This window comes from Neoarius graeffei, chromosome 19, assembly GCF_027579695.1.
Source record: "Neoarius graeffei isolate fNeoGra1 chromosome 19, fNeoGra1.pri, whole genome shotgun sequence".
Taxonomy (NCBI): domain Eukaryota; kingdom Metazoa; phylum Chordata; class Actinopteri; order Siluriformes; family Ariidae; genus Neoarius; species Neoarius graeffei.
The window spans coordinates 70,044,895-70,061,798 of NC_083587.1; the positions used below are offsets into that span (position 1 = coordinate 70,044,895).

The window sequence follows — 16,904 nt, forward strand, 5'->3', positions numbered from 1 at the left end:
TCGCCCACGTGAGCATTGAAGTCCCCCAGCAGCACAATGGAGTCCCCAGTCTGAGCACCCCTCAGTACCTCTCCCAGGGACTCCAAGAAGGCCGGATACTCTATACTGCTATTTGGGCCGTAGGCACAAACAACAGCAAGAGCCCTCTCCCCAATCCGAAGGCGCAGAGAGGCGACCCTCTCATTCACTGGGGTAAACTCCAACACATGGCGGCTGAGCTGGGGAGCTATAAGCAAGCCCGCACCAGCCTGCCGCCGCTCACCATGGGCGACTCCAGAGAAGTGGAGAGTCCAGCCCCTTTTGAGGAGCTGGGTTCCAGAGCCCAAGCTGTGCGTGGAGGTGAGTCCGACTATCTCTAGCCGGTACTGCTCAACCTCCCGCACAAGCTCAGCCCCCCCCCCCCCCCCCCCCAGCGACGTGACATCCCCTCCTAGAACTGCCACCTTATTGTGGTGGAGGGGTTTGTGTGCTTGAATGATCCTAGGAGCTATGTTGTCGGGGGCATTACGCCCCTGTTAGAGTCTCCCAAGGCAGACAGGTCCTAGGTGACAGGCCAGACCAAGAGCAGTTCACCAAAACCCTTATGGAGAATAATCGATCAAGGACCATGACGTCGCCTGGTATGGCGCAGCCGGGGCCCCACCCTGGAGCCAGGCCTGGGGTTGGGGCTCGTATGCGAGCGCTTGGTGGCCGGGCCTTTGTCCACAGGGCCCGGCCAGGCTCAGCCCGAAGCGGTGATGTGGGCCCGACCTCCTGTGGGTTCACCACCCATAGAGGTAGCTGTAGGGGGCCGGTGCAGTGTGGATTGGGTGGCAGTCGAAGGCAGGGGCCTCGACAACCTGATCCCCAAACACAGCGGCTAGCTGTTGGGACATGGAATGTCACTTCGCAGTAAAGAGTTTCGGTCTAAAATTTGAGAGCTAACTACCTAAAAAACAACAGGGGTGGGTTGTCCCCATTATGAGGCAAACTGGTCTTGAACTAGCCTGGGCCCGCCCATCCTAAGTGTGACGCAACACGAGGGCCTGTTGCGAGCTTAGTCTGGCAAGGCAAGCTATCTACAGCTCTTCCAAGCTCCCGAATAATCGGGAGCCAATCAACTTTGAGCATCTCCAACGGCCCTGGGCAGAGGCGTGTTCAAGGCACTGACATAGTAGAACTGCGACCGGAAGCCATAGATTGTTTACAGAATCTATGCCGGAAGTGCTTCATTCACTAGAAACATTACGAACATGGAGCAGCGGCAAGCCTTTGACACAGCGGTAGATGCTGTATTGAAAGCATTCAACGGGAAGTTCTCATTGAAAATGGAGCAAAGAGCAGCCCTGGAGGTATTTATTGAAAGGAAGGACGTTTTCGCCTTGCTCCCGACTGGCTTCGGTAAGAGTTTAATCTACCAGTTAGCCCCGTCGCGTCACATACGTCAGAGGAAAGAGTGATGTGATTGGTTTAAGCTTCATCACAGCCTTTTCTGGCTTCGACCAGTAGCAAACTGAGGCATTTCAGGGAGGCGGGTCAACCACGCCTTTGGGAAACGGTTGGGCTTAATATCTTTGCCAGACCAAATGCTCACAGAGCTTTGAAGTCGCATTAGCCAGACTAGTCTTGAACACCCTGTGGGATGTATGAACATATGAGTCTATCCATTCTGGATTGAAAGCTCTGTTTTCTCTGTGTCTTTTCCTTATTTTAGAGCATGCCATGTCTGTTTCCCTCACTCACTTCAGACTTCTGTCTCCTTGTGGCTGGCTGCACGTGTGTGTGTTTTTCTATCTATTTTCACACACGCACATGCTCACGCTCCACTTGCATCGTTCCTCTGAATATGCGTTACAATGCACGCGATTGGTCTGTGCGTTTTCTATGTATGTACGTTGACTACTGTAAAAATGAGAAACTGTGCAGGTTAAAATAAGACCACTGTAAATGCAAGAAAAGTTGCGCAGATTAAAACACAAATGGTCTGTCAAAATCTAATAAAAGGTCTGGGTCCATATAGAATGGCATCTGGGTCCAGATCCAGACCGTGGTTTGTCATTTTATTTTTGGTGATCTTGGCTATACGCTAGGCTGACTCATCGTCACCCCACTGATCTGACCCACCACCGTGGTGTCATCTGCGAATTTGATTCTGGTGTTACGTCCATGGACAGGAATGCAGTCATAGGTGAACAAGGAGAATGGAAGAGGGCTCAGCATGCAGCCTTGTGGCACGCTGGTGTTCAGGGTTATAGTGGTTGAGGAGAGATTGTGTAACTTACCAGACTGGGATCTGTTAGTCAGAAAGTCCTGAGTCCAGTTGCAGAGGGATGTGCTAATACCAAGCTGGCTAAGCTTGGCGATCAGCTTGGAGGGGATCACAGTGTTAAATGCTGCACTGAAATCAATAAACAGTATTCTGATATACGAGTTGTGGCAGTCCAGGTTACCAAATTGTTGGTGTAAAGTTTTATTTTTAATTGGAGGACCAAATTTGAGCACTTGTCGTGATTCGGCAAATAGAGTTTATTTTTTGGATTTAGTTTGGCTTTAAGGGCTGTGGCAGTGGAGTGCTTTGGCACTGGCACAATGGAGGCAGTCTTGAAGCTGGTGTGGACAACTGCCTGGGCCAGGGACAGTTTGAAAATGTCCAAAAAGGTCCTGGACAACTGCTCTGCCTAGGCTCTAAGCACACAGCCAGATATTCCATCAGGTCCAGCTGCCATATGTACATTCACCCTGTTCAGAGTAGAGAAAATGTCTGAGGTGGAGAAAGTGAGAGGCTGCTCCTTAGATGTAAGTTTTGCCTTGTTGATGACAACCTTATTTCCCTGATCAATGCGAGTGTAGAAGTAGTTGAGCTCATCGGGCAGGGATACAGTGCTGGTTGGTTTGATGTCAGTGGTGGTCTGTATCCATTGGCACATGCCCCAGGGGTCAGAGGAATTGAAGTGCTCTTCAGTTCTGTTTATAGTTGTGTTTAGCCTGGGAGATTCCCCTTCTCAGATTGGTCCTGGTTGAGCTGTAAGCTTCCTGGTCTCCAAGCCTGAAGGCTGCATCTCTTGCTTTGAGCAGGAGGCAAACCTCTCTGTTCATCCGGGGCTTCTGATTGGGGAAGGCTATGATTTCTTGTAGATTGTCACTCTGTCCACACACTTGTTAATGCCAAGCAAAACCCAATCATCATGTCTGATGATGCAACAGGAGCAAAGAGAGATGATCAGACTGTCTGAGGTGGGGGAGGGGTGTAACTTTGTAAGCATTAGCCACATTGGTGTAAATGTGATCCAAAGTTGTTGTGGTGTTTTTTTTGTTTTGTTTTGTTTTTTGTCCCCTTGTGGTGCAGGAGACTGGTGAAACCTTGGAAGTACAGATCTCAAAGTGAAGTGATTAAAATCCCCAGTGACAATCAAGGCACCATCTGGATGCATGGTTTGCAACTTGCTAATAGCAGCACAAAGTTCTTTCATGGCCTTTTCTGCATTAGCATCCAGAGGGGCACAAACTGCAGCAGCAAAAATGCAGGTAAACGTGCATGGTAGGTTGAAGGGTCGGCACCTAATAATCAAGTGCTCCAGATCGGCAGAGCATGATCTGTGCACCATGCTTTGTTTACATAAATGCATACACCCCTGCCCTTGCTTGTGGCAACTCGGGTCAGCCCTGAAGACCGTGCACTCGTATAAATCCACCATGCTGTTTGGAACATAGTTGCTAAGCCATGTTTCCATGAAGAACATCAAACTACAGTCCATGAGCCTTCGCTGTGTTAGGGTCCAGGGGCCTCATGTACAAAGACCTGCGTGGATTTCCCACTAAATATGTGCGCACGTCAAAATCGGGAAATTTGCGTACGACCAAAAAAATCCGGATGTATCAATCAGTGCGTAAGAAGGTTTCCACGCACTCTCCTGTTGTACATCCCAATCAACGTGGAATTCGGCGCACATGCACGAGCCCCGTTCCCCGCCCCGTCTCCTCCCTCAATTATTCCACACTGAATATGTTAATTAGTATAAATAGACCTGCAGTAAGGCCCGCGTTAGGTAAAAGACATGGCAACTTTTACTAACGCGTTAATGTTAATTAAATGTTAGAAATCTTGTGTTAATCAAATTAACATTTATTATTAACATTTAACATTAACATTTATTCGTGTTAATCCCTGCCTTTAGCACAGTGTAATAGAATTCACATACATCACTTAATTGTTCTGTCACCTCCAATTAAAGTGATGTTCAAAGTGTATGCTATGAGACATGCAACGGTCACTGATTGTATGCCACTGAATGTGAATGTAGCCTATACCAAGATAACGGTATGATTCGCATCGTCCGCAGTGCCTGCGCCACAATGAGTGTCTATTTGAGTTACATGGGTTTTGAAAACAAAAAAACACCTTTAGTGCTCTAATGTGTACATTTTTTCGGGGACACCCTGTATTTGAGGAAATGTCTTCCTCTCTTAGTAGGCCCAATATTCCTAGCCACATGTAACCAGAAATAAAACATGTGCACATATTTTCCACAATAGGATTTTAATGACAAATGTATTCTAGCAGGGTGCCAGGGAACAACAGGAGGCCCCCAGTCCATCCCACCCGAGCAGGAAGAGGACCCCCAGCCGAGCGGATCCAGCGTCACTGTCACCTGCCCCCCTTCTCCACCGCCTGCCCCTGTCGCCGGGTCCACAGGCTGGGTGCTGACGCGCGCGGTCTTTGAGTTGCAGGGGGAAATTTTAAAGGGGATAGAGGCGATTAACGACAACCTCGAGGGAATCCGTGAGGAATTGAAGGAACTGAATAACGCATTAAAAGAATATCTTAAAAAATGAATGGTGTCCCGTGTCCTGTCTGTCCTTACCTTTTCACATTGTGGCTATTAAGCGCTGCCGGGTTTGTATGCCATGTCGCTGTGGCACCTCGTTGTGAAGCCCAGGGTCTGGGTCCTCCGGCAGGTCTCGCTCCATTATTGGCATGCCGTGCCTCTGCGCCACATTGTGTAACACGCCACACACCGTGGTTGTGTCTGATTTGTACGCACTTGGAAATCGTTTCATATATTGATCTTGGTAATTATGTGATAAGGCTACCCCACGCAACATCAAATAATAATATTTCAGTCTGACACCTCGCGGCAAATGCGCGAGGAAGATCTATTAAGCTAGCTGCAATGCATGGTCCTGCATGTGCATTCTTTAATTTAATTAATTAACCAATAGTCAATGGGAATAATATCGAAATGATATTGCTGGGGTTTCTCATTTCCCGTAATTACAATATGGAAGGGATGGTTGATGGATCTGTTGGCATTTACCCAACAGTCTCGCATTATGTGTCTCGACAATGTCGTATGACTGACATACATTTCAATTCACGCATCCTGATGTTCCGATGCATTTTTGGATGCCTCTTATCGCCATGTCATGACTCTTGACTGAGTAGGCCTAAATGTAGTTGCGTTGCTCTGCCTCTAAGTGTCGCCAAGTACCAAGATGCACCAGAAATGTGCGTACGCCAGCCATGAGGTTTGCGTAGAGCACCGCACTTTTCCACGCCAAGTCAATCTTTGTACATACGAATGTTTGCGCAGAAAGTGACGTACGTAGCTTTTTTGTGCATACGCAAGTGTTGGGTTCACCCAGAAAGAGACCCCGATTCCTTCGTGGGCCACCCTCGGCCGAGGACGAGAATGATCAGGTCGAGAGAAACAGACAATCAGAATCAGAGATTCACATGTCAGTTTATTCGCACAGTCACTTCGTCAAAATGAAAACATCTTTGGAAACGTCTTATAGTGTTTCTGTGTTTATGTTTTGTCTTCGTGTGTGTGTGTGTGTGTAATGGGTGTGTGTCTATGTGGAAGTGTGTAATGATCTTGAATCAATCATAATATAAAAACATATTTCTGATGACAGTAAGGTACAGATAGATATCAGCATGGAATGTCTAAACACAGAATGTCTAGTCTACGGAGTCTATTCAGAGAAGGTCAAAGACACGTTTGCACAGAAAGGATCTAATAATTTAACATAACTCCTTAACACATAAATGTGTGTTAAGTCAGTAAATTACATCTTGATTTCATCAACATAAGCAAAATAACAAATAACTATGTCTTTAATAATGCTAAAACAAAGAATGTTATAAGAAAATAAACATTAAAAATAAGAACAACTTAACCACAAGAACAATGAGAATATGTTTGAAAGAGAGAGAACAATTAAACAACTAACAGGATTAAACTCATAACTAAATTAGGTTAATGCTTTTAAACTAAAAACCCTTAGAATCATAAGATCTTAACTATAATTATAATGTCATTATGAAACTAATCTAAAACTATAAAACTAACATTAATCACGGAATGCATTCATTAATTACGGGATCCAAATCACTACCATAGTATATTTCAATATATTTCAGTATATTTCATAGCTTTTATGAAGCTATGACCTAAGTTTCAACTGAATGGATTAACATAAACATGAACTTTAATTCTACCATTTCAGGGTGTGTGTGAGTCGATCTGACACCAAAACAGACCTTCAGACACTTCTCTGTTCAAAATACACATTTCATAAACAAAATGTTCCCAAACAATGTCCAGCTGGACCTAAGGTCGTTTCAACTAATATAATTTTGACACAGAATAATTTTGCTGAATTCTTGGCCAAGAATTAATACTTATATAAACCTAACAATCCCCCCCTTTGATAATAGTATCACTATTATCAAATCCTAGCATCCTATTTGATCATTATCACCTCATGATCATGTATGTGATTACATCGAGAATTAATTCTGAGTTAATCTTTGCCCTTCTTGACGTATATTGGTGCTCAGAGGGCGGGCATGCCCGATCAGCCCTCGTCCCACCTCACCGGAGCTTAGAGAAACTCAAAACCTCTTAATTCCCAGATACACGCTACTTCCTTCAGAGTAATTTGTTCTAAAACAGTGGGGGGGAAAAATGAAATTAGAAGGCATATCGACCTATAGTGAGAACAGAGTCCTGTAAGAATACAGAGTTTTAGAGCATAGAGATGTGTAATAATAGTAGAAAACGGCATCAGATGAAAGACATAACACATTCGTGTGGTCCAGTTAGCGAAGTTAGTCCAGAAGATGTTGTCTCGAAGTCCAGCTCGAGCGGGTAACCCTGCTCCGAGCAATGAAGTGGTCCTGAAGGCTCGGGCGGGTAACCCTGCCCCGAGCAATGATGAAGTCATGAAGGCTCGGGCGGGTAGCCCTGCCCCGAGCAATGAAGTCACGAAACCCGTGATGAGGACTGTCATGGTTGTAGTGAGGATGATTGGTTCCAAATGGGGCGCAAGATCTCTTCCCCTCTTTGTTCACAACATCTTGAGGATTCTCAGTCAAATCTGTGTAGAGCTCAGAAATAGAGAGAGAGAGAGAGAGAGAGAGAGAGAGAAAACTGGCCAGAGAGAGACTAGATAGGGACACAAAAAGCGTTAATAGCAGCAAACTTGTTATTGTAACACAACTTTGTTATGGAGCCTTCTTCAATCGAGTGGCATGGATCCACTGTGGAAAAAGATCAGTTAAAACAGCAGCAAAAGTAATGGCGACTATGTCTGCAGGCCCATTATATTGTTTTCCCAAGTGTCCAAATCATTACTTTAAAAAAAGATCACACCAGCACCTGTCTCCCACGTGAAAGGGGTGTGTGGTGGAGATAATGTTGTATTATTGACCTTGGTACAAATTTTATGCAACTTATCTATAAGGGCTGCAGAATACTCATCCATATGCATTTTCAAATCAGAGGTACTCGGAGCCGGAGTTCTTCCAGGGGAGAATAATTTCTTGGTGTCACACGAATTTCAGCCAGAATGAATTATGGATTACAGAACCAAACCTGTGTCCTGCATGACCTTAATTTGTCTTTCAATGTTCGATTAGTACGTTCTACGATACCAGAGGATTTAGGAGTGTCAAAACACCAGTATAGTTTAGAGATACTTACAAAGGTTTTGTGTGACTTTTGAGGTAAAACGGGTACCCTTGTCTGAGTCTATGGCATTTGAAACCCCATAACTATAACAATAATAATTATTATTATTGATTTCTTATTATTTTATTGTAGTTGTTTTGTTGTTCTGCTTTTATTGTTTGTCTTTCTTTTTTACTGTCCAGTGTTCTTAGGTACTTTGAAAGGCACTTATAAATAAAATTAAAACGAGTAACTACCTTCGTGTTCTCTCGAAAACAGGGAAAAACTTCTACCCATTTAGAGAATTTGTCCACAATCAAGATGACAAAAATCAAATGAGAAAGAAAGAGCGTATGTCTCATGCAGAATATCAGGCTGATATATTGATTGAACACAGAATAACCACAGAGGTGTGATATTATAAATTATAAAACAAGAACCGTCTGAGGGTTTAGAACAAGAACCATTAACAAAGATCTCTAGAGGGCTGGAGGGAAGAGATCAGACCTGATACTAGTAGTATGTACGATTTTTAGACAGACAATATCAGTCATCCCAAGTATCATCCCGAGAATTAAGGAGGCGTGCGAGAGCGCGACCTACATTATCAAAAGAGGATGTGACACGAATTTCGAGATTGTTAGTAGAACAGAGAATAAATAGTCATATGTTAATTTAATTATCTATTAAATTACTGATTAATTAATTTAATGGGTCTGTAAATTTTACCATCAAACCATCAAAGCACATGCGGAGACAGCCCCCAGATGCACAGGTAAGCCTTGAGCAACAATGTCTAATGTTTTGGATAAAAACGCACAATGATGCATTTCCCCCCCCTCACGTTCCCCAGAGGCCGTGCCCCGGTGTCCACAGGCACAGAGGTGGAAGGGCTTGAAGTGAGCAGGTGACCCAGGGGCGGAACAAAGGGTGCTTCTGAGGGAGTGATAAGCGACCACCATAGCATCAGTCCAGGTCAAAGGATGTTGCAGTGGAGGAGGTTTTGTGTCTAGAATGACAGCCTTGAGAAAGTTCAAATACTTAAGTGTCCATGCAATATTGCAGCTTAGTTCTGGAAACCTTAAAGCCCTTATGCACCAGATGTTGAAGCAGGCGCAAGTGTCAGTGTCTTGGCAGATTTCTGGTGACTCAGCAGACACCAGAACACACAGACCACAGAGTCCTGAGGGAGGGAGAAGGTCACAGAGCACGTTATGAATTACAGCTGGAAAAAAAAAAAAACAGCAGGAGAGTCAAATGAAACCTTGAGTCCAAACGCTATCTCCTCATGTGCGTGGAAAAAAAAGACAGAACAGAGATCATTAATGGCAGGAACCTGTGATATTACAGAAGAAACAATCAATTCATTAATCTTGTGTAAAGTGTCTCGCCACGCCTTGCTCGAGAAGAGACTGTAGGATGACATCCAGAGAGAGAGGTATTGCTTATTAAATCATATTTTGTGTAGTTTCATGTCAATTTAAGTGCGGAAAGGTTCAAGGACAATGAATACTTAATGTATAAACCCAAGTCTCCGATTTATAAACAAAAAGTTATTCAAGTAAACGTTTGTTAACTGTTTCTTGCTGAAAGAAATTATGGTTAACTAAATACATTAACCTATCCATTCCATATCCTCTGTGGTTTTTAAAGGCAAAAGTATGGAGCAAACAGTTAATCAGAGCATTTCATATCAATAGTTCGAAATTAGGAGGAACATAGTTAAGCTTAGCCTCATAAGTAGCAAGTAGTTTAAAGAAAGATAAGGAGATAAATAAAAAAAAATAAAAAAAACGGGGCAAATTGAAATGACAAACAATTTCACTGAATGTAATTTGAATAAAATTGAATAGCTGATAAGCACTCTTTGTTGGATTCGATATGTGACAGAGACTGAAAATACATTTTTAATTCAATTAACAGTATTAATGAGAATGAGAATTGGTTGTATTGGACATTTTGACTTTATGTATATGGAATTTACCTAATAATATAAAGAGATTACTTATTAAATTTATTATTGTGAGAAAGCGCCAAAAATAATGATTTTCTCTGCCCATTGCAGATTTCTGTGTCCTTGCCTGCTGTTCTTGCATGAGTTGTTTATATTATAGCTATCTGTAACAGTCTGGGAGTCCTTATCTCAATGTTCACTGAGAAAGAGACAGAGCATATTGCTACGGAACAATTATTCAAATATTATTTATATTAAATATTATGACGACAATTATTCAAAAAATGTCAAAAATGAAGTAAAAAGCGGGTTAGCTCGCTGTTGAACTAGTTGCATGCTTCCCAGACAAAACAAGTTCGCTAAAACGCGTCAGAAACAGGAGTATATAGGATATTTAAAGGTTAGAATTACATATGATTAATAAAAATCCCACTACACCAGCGGCGGTGAGAGCGCCGAATCCTAACCACTAGACCACCACACGATCAGTTTTAAAATGTTTTAGATCATCATTAAACATTAGGTTAAACATTAAACTTTTCGGCATTTCCCTTCACACGTAGGGTAAATATATTTGGTGCCTTTTATTATACCTTTAAACAGGAAGTGGTATAATACTCAATATTTTAAAAATGATTCCTGATAAATATCTTCAAATCTGAAAGTGATATTTGATTTGGCCTTAACTATATTTCTTCTGTTTTTTACCATGTCTGTTTAATTTAAGTGAATGTTTTAAAAATTTGTGTTGTATTTGCTTGTACAGTTATTTCATTATTTAAGGTCTGAATGCATAATTGCCCAAAAGAGCTGCTTTTTCTTTCATCCAGTGCGCATGCCCAGTTCACAAGCATCATGGGAACTGGAGTTCTCATAATTTTGAAAACTTCGTATTCATCATTTATAAGATTAAGACATGAAACTGCATTAATAGCTGCACTATTAATTATTAAAACATTAATAGTCTTGTAGAGTGCTCGCGGACCTGTTCAGAGATCACCTCACAGACCACTCGCGACTTTCCTGATAACTTTCCAGTTACAAGTTTCGGACTATCAACACACAATGAATATAAAATAAAATGCAGATGATCTACTCACCAAACGCTGAAACTAATTGATTAAGAAGCAGATTTTTCCTCTGATGATAAGGGAAGTGATGAGATTCATAAACGATTCGGATCTTCTTCGGGAAACATAAATGACTCGATCGAGCGAATCGATACAGACGCATGGACTGCATTTGTTGAGTTCATGCACACGTAATGGGTTGAGGAAAGTTCATACTTTAATTTCATGCAGCATGAAAGTGTGATTATTGTTTACAATTTGAAAACAGGAATACAAATAAGGTTTCCGTAGTTTCTGAAGAATCAAGAGTGAATCAAGTAAATTGATTCACACGCATGCGACTTTGTTCTAAAGAATCGATTCAGTAAAGCTTTCGTTGAGATCATAATGCACAATACACAGAATGTCCGTATTTTATACGGATTTGATTCAATAAACATAGTATACAGGCGTACAAATAAAGTTATACGGATTCTTTTTAACAAAAAAAAACACTTCAATATTTATTTAGAGCTATAATCAATTCCCACAATGATAAAAGAGCACATAACATTTACACTTTGTAGTTTTTTGTCAAACATTGAAGCTTTGTATTCATTCTTAAAGTTTATTATTAAAAAGTACCTGGGATATATCATTGTTAATTATCATTCAAATTTTAGGTAAATCATTTTAATTTGCATCTTATAAGGACTTTATAAAGGGAATAAGGACTTTGGAAGTTGGTTATACAGGTTTGATTGACCAAAGGTTTCACATTTATGCACACCAGGAACACAGTTCTAACTGTTCATGTCCAGAGTACTGATTTGTTGTTTCATTATTTTGTGCATATCCAGTAATGCCTTATATAAATGCTAAAACAATTAAAGATACATTACACAGCTCCTAGAGATTGCAAATACCTGGATGAGGATAAATCAAAACTGAGCCGGCCAAATTGTCTAGAATCTGTGTAGAATGCTAAACCACATCCAATCCCGTGGTTTTTTTTCTCGGGGTCCGGGTACCTTAATACAATAATACAATTAATATAATACAATTAATATAATACAATTTTTATAATACAATTTTTCCCCCCATGGTGGCTGCACGAAGGAATCAAAGATTAAAAGCGCGCTCTTCTCGTGACAGTTCTCCCCCTTGAAGTGTCTTCACGAGGCTCACCGTCCCGTAAACAAATTACGAGGTTTACCAGCCCAATCCCGTGGCTCTACCAGCCCCGTCTCGTCCCGTAAACAAGAGTCTAAAATAAATAAAGGTGTCTAATCTAATCTTCAGTCTACGAGGTTCCTTACGTCCCGTGCCTCCACACGAGGATTACCAACCTGAATTTACGGGTCTCTATTTTTGAAATTACTACCAACCAGGCGGTCAACCAATCAATAACCAATCAAATTATAAAATTCAAATAATTTACTCACCTGGTTGGCAGTATCCCACTTCTGACACCAAATTGTTGGGTTCACCCAGAAAGAGACCCCGATTCCTTCGTGGGCCACCCTCGGCCGAGGACGAGAATGATCAGGTCGAGAGAAACAGACAATCAGAATCAGAGATTCACATGTCAGTTTATTCGCACAGTCACTTCGTCAAAATGAAAACATCTTTGGAAACGTCTTATAGTGTTTCTGTGTTTATGTTTTGTCTTCGTGTGTGTGTGTGTGTGTAATGGGTGTGTGTCTATGTGGAAGTGTGTAATGATCTTGAATCAATCATAATATAAAAACATATTTCTGATGACAGTAAGGTACAGATAGATATCAGCATGGAATGTCTAAACACAGAATGTCTAGTCTACGGAGTCTATTCAGAGAAGGTCAAAGACACGTTTGCACAGAAAGGATCTAATAATTTAACATAACTCCTTAACACATAAATGTGTGTTAAGTCAGTAAATTACATCTTGATTTCATCAACATAAGCAAAATAACAAATAACTATGTCTTTAATAATGCTAAAACAAAGAATGTTATAAGAAAATAAACATTAAAAATAAGAACAACTTAACCACAAGAACAATGAGAATATGTTTGAAAGAGAGAGAACAATTAAACAACTAACAGGATTAAACTCATAACTAAATTAGGTTAATGCTTTTAAACTAAAAACCCTTAGAATCATAAGATCTTAACTATAATTATAATGTCATTATGAAACTAATCTAAAACTATAAAACTAACATTAATCACGGAATGCATTCATTAATTACGGGATCCAAATCACTACCATAGTATATTTCAATATATTTCAGTATATTTCATAGCTTTTATGAAGCTATGACCTAAGTTTCAACTGAATGGATTAACATAAACATGAACTTTAATTCTACCATTTCAGGGTGTGTGTGAGTCGATCTGACACCAAAACAGACCTTCAGACACTTCTCTGTTCAAAATACACATTTCATAAACAAAATGTTCCCAAACAATGTCCAGCTGGACCTAAGGTCGTTTCAACTAATATAATTTTGACACAGAATAATTTTGCTGAATTCTTGGCCAAGAATTAATACTTATATAAACCTAACAGCAAGCTTTGTACATGAGGCCCCAGATCTTTAGTTCATCCTGGTCATTTTCCAGGGGCCGCACGTTGGCGAGGAAGGTGCTAGGTAGCGTTGGCTGGTGTGGGTTTAGCCTCAGCTTAGCATGCAAACCTCCGCACTTACCCTGCCATTGTTTATGGTCCTGACACTGACATTGGACACTTCCGGTCGGGATGAATGTTTTGTTTGGTTTCCGTGTCCTCCACAGCTCCAGAGGTGGCTGATTTTGAAGTTAAAAGGATGATCCAAAATTATGTTTGTGCAGCAATTATTAGTTAATATCAGGTAGTGTTTGTTATATATGAAGTTTGCATGAGTGAATCGAGCAAAAATGTAAATAAATACTATATCGCCAAGCCTCACGATGTGAATACAGTGCCATCACGGTCGTCTTGGTCATATGGTCTGTCTGTCTTCTGCCATTCTCTTGGGTGATTAATAGGACACCAGCGGGACCCAAACCCTCATCTGGTGGTGGGTACACATACACACCTATGGGCAATTTAGACGAGGCAGTTGAACTAATCAGCATGTCTTTGAAGTGTGGAAGAAAAACGGAGCACCCAGAGGAAACCCACGCTTTCATGAGGAGAACATGCAAACTACACGCAGCAAGGCCCCAGACGGCTGTTGGGCTCAAACCCAGAGCCTTCTTGCCGTGAGGCGACAGTGCTAACCACTGTACCACTGTGCTTCCCATATGGTCATCTTGGTCATTTATCTTTTTAAACCTATCTGTTTGGTTGTCTCATGTTTGGTGCTTTATGTTTAGGTCTGAGCCTGTCCCCATGTTTTTCCTTGTTTCCCTGGTTTCCTGTGTCTCATTTGTCTTCCTGGTGATAAACCTCATGCCTGTTCTTTGGTTTCAGGATTATGGATCATGCTAGTTTGTCTCTGCCTGCCTGTTTTGACTCATTTCTGGAACTGTGACTATGATATTTGGACTTCCTTAAATAAATCCAGTGTTTCTCTCAAGCAAATGCGTCTTTCCTCTTCACCTCTGCACTGCACATTACAATATCACACTACCCAGCTGTTACCATGGGAACTGTGGCATCGTACTGTGAGCAGAAACACGTTTGTTCTTTCAAAGTAGAAGGTAAGCTTCTAAAAAATTCATTTTTATAGAATGGGATGTGTTCATTATGAAGCTCCTCAATGGTTTTGAATTTGGAGACTGACCACAATCATTTACATCAGTTAATGCCTGTCTCCTCATGGTCCTAATGGCCACCAATTTCCTACATATTTTAGTCCTCAGCATTCATCAGTGTTGCACTATTCACTGAACTGCTGTAACAAATCAATGTATACCCTAAAGGCTAAACCCTATCCCCTATACTCTACATTTTAACCCCTACACCCTTACATCATAACCCCTAAACTCTTACGCATTTAACCCTAACCCTTTCACTGAGTTGTGAGTGTTTAGGGGAGGTGGTCATTACCTTCCGGTAGTGTGGAGACGCCGGCGCCGGAACACGGCTGTTCAAGATGTAGATGTGACAGGTAAGTGTCACCCCGACTCAAAACATTGACTGAAACAGGAGAATACAACCCCGATTCCAAAAGATTTGGGACACTGTGTAAAACATAAATAAAAACTGAATGTGAAGATTTGCAAATTATGGAAACCCTAGGTTTCATTGAAAATAGTACAAAGACAGCATATCAAATGTTGAAACTGAGAAATTTAATTGTTTTTTGAAAAATATATGCTCATTTTGAATTTGATGTTGGAAACGTTTCAGAAAAGTTGGGACGGGGCAACGAAAGACTGAAAAAGTTGTGTAATGCTAAAAAAAAAAAAGACCCTAATTTGGTTAATTGACAACAGATCAAAACATGATTGGGTATAAAAAGAGCATCCCAGAGAGGCGGAGTCTCTCAGAAGTAAAGATGAGGAGGGGTTCACTGCTCTGTGAAAGACTGCGTGGGCAAACAGTGCAACAATTTAAGAATAATGTTCCTCAATGTAAAACTGCAAAGAATTTGGGGATCATATCATCTGTGGTCTACAGAGGTGGACAAAGTACCCAACTTCATTACTTAAGTCAAAGTACAGATCCCACTGGTCAAATGTTACTCCGATACAAGTGAAAGTTGTACAGTCAAATTTTTACATAAGTTAAAGTACTGAAGTACTTGCTTTTAAAAAATACTTCAAATCAAAATCAAATCAAGTTTATTTGTACAGCGCTTTTAACAATAAACATTGTCGCAAAGCAGCTTTACAGAATTTGAACGACTTAAAACATGAGCTAATTTTATCCCTAATCTATCCCCAATGAGCAAGCCTGTGGCGACGGTGGCAAGGAAAAACTCCCTCAGACGACATGAGGAAGAAACCTCGAGAGGAACCAGACTCAAAAGGGAACCCATCCTCATTTGGGCAACAACAGACAGCCTGACTATAATATTAACAGTTTTAACAGGTATAACCCTCAACTGTCCTCATGGGGCTGTCCTTCACAGGAGTGGGGCGATAAAACTCCGACCAGACACAGGGCACCAGGATGGATCAAGCAGGTCCGAGGGGCAGAAGAGGCCAGCATCTCAATCCCAGGATCAACATGTAACTCAGAGGGACAGATTGGGGGGGGGGAAGAGAGAGAGAGAAAGAAAACACGTTGTTAGGTATGCCCTAAAAATGACAAGTATTAAATCTGTGTGGTAGGCTCGCAGAGACGAGAGTCTTTACATCAGGCATAAACACACAATGGCATGTTAATATGGTAAAAAATATATCATGACCTGCTCTGGCTGGATGCTTGATTGGGTGATGGGAGCACACTCCTCAGCAATGATGAGATGCAGATGGGACCCTTAGGGCTGGCCAAGACAATTCAGTTACATTTCACCGGGTCTGGGACATGCGACAGAAGTCTGACGGCCGATTCCCTGCAGGCTACGATAGCCAGTCGAGGTCCCCACCGTCTCCATCAAAAGATTTCCTGTTGACTCCATGTAACTCAGAGGGACAGATTTGGGGTGGGGGGGAGAGAAAGAAAACACAGGTGGTTAGGTATGCCCAATGTCACCTGAATAAGTAGGAACAGTATACATATTGCACCGAGTACAAGCAGGGACTCCGGCAACTAACTATGACAGCATAACTAAAAGGAGAGAGCCAGAAGGTAACACAGGCATGAGGGAGCCCCGGGACATAAAGCAGCCAGCCACTACACCGTCAACAAACTCGAGTGAGCAAGCGAGTGGGGACTGACAGCATCCATACATCCCAGTTTACCAAAACACTCTATGTCTGAGGACCCTCCAGATCTGCTCCTTTACCTCATAAACACCATTAACAAAAGGCTTGACTAAACAGATATGTTTTCAGCCTAGACTTAAATGCTGAGACTGTGTCTGATTCCCGAACACTACTTGGAAGGCTG

The 16,904-nt window shown here is 41.7% G+C and overlaps 2 protein-coding genes across 3 annotated transcripts in view; one reads left to right on the plus strand and one right to left on the minus strand.

Annotated features, from left to right (window-relative positions):
* ggctb (gamma-glutamylcyclotransferase b) overlaps window positions 1–16,904 on the minus strand; it is a 47,474-nt gene that overhangs the window by 8,682 nt on the left and 21,888 nt on the right. The window contains 2 exon segments of the mRNA XM_060900631.1: window positions 14,955–15,024; window positions 15,026–15,088. Coding sequence (XP_060756614.1) covers window positions 14,955–15,024; window positions 15,026–15,088 — 133 coding nt within the window.
* LOC132867564 (sodium- and chloride-dependent transporter XTRP3-like) overlaps window positions 444–16,904 on the plus strand; it is a 99,735-nt gene continuing 83,274 nt past the window's right edge. Inside the window, exons 1-2 of one of the 2 annotated variants that reach the window (XM_060900559.1) lie at window positions 444–3,504; window positions 14,376–15,015. The gene's annotated coding sequence lies outside the window, so the exon portion shown is untranslated. Of the gene's footprint in view, window positions 3,505–13,097; window positions 15,016–16,904 lie in introns of those variants that run through there. The other variant, XM_060900560.1, reaches the window with a different exon arrangement.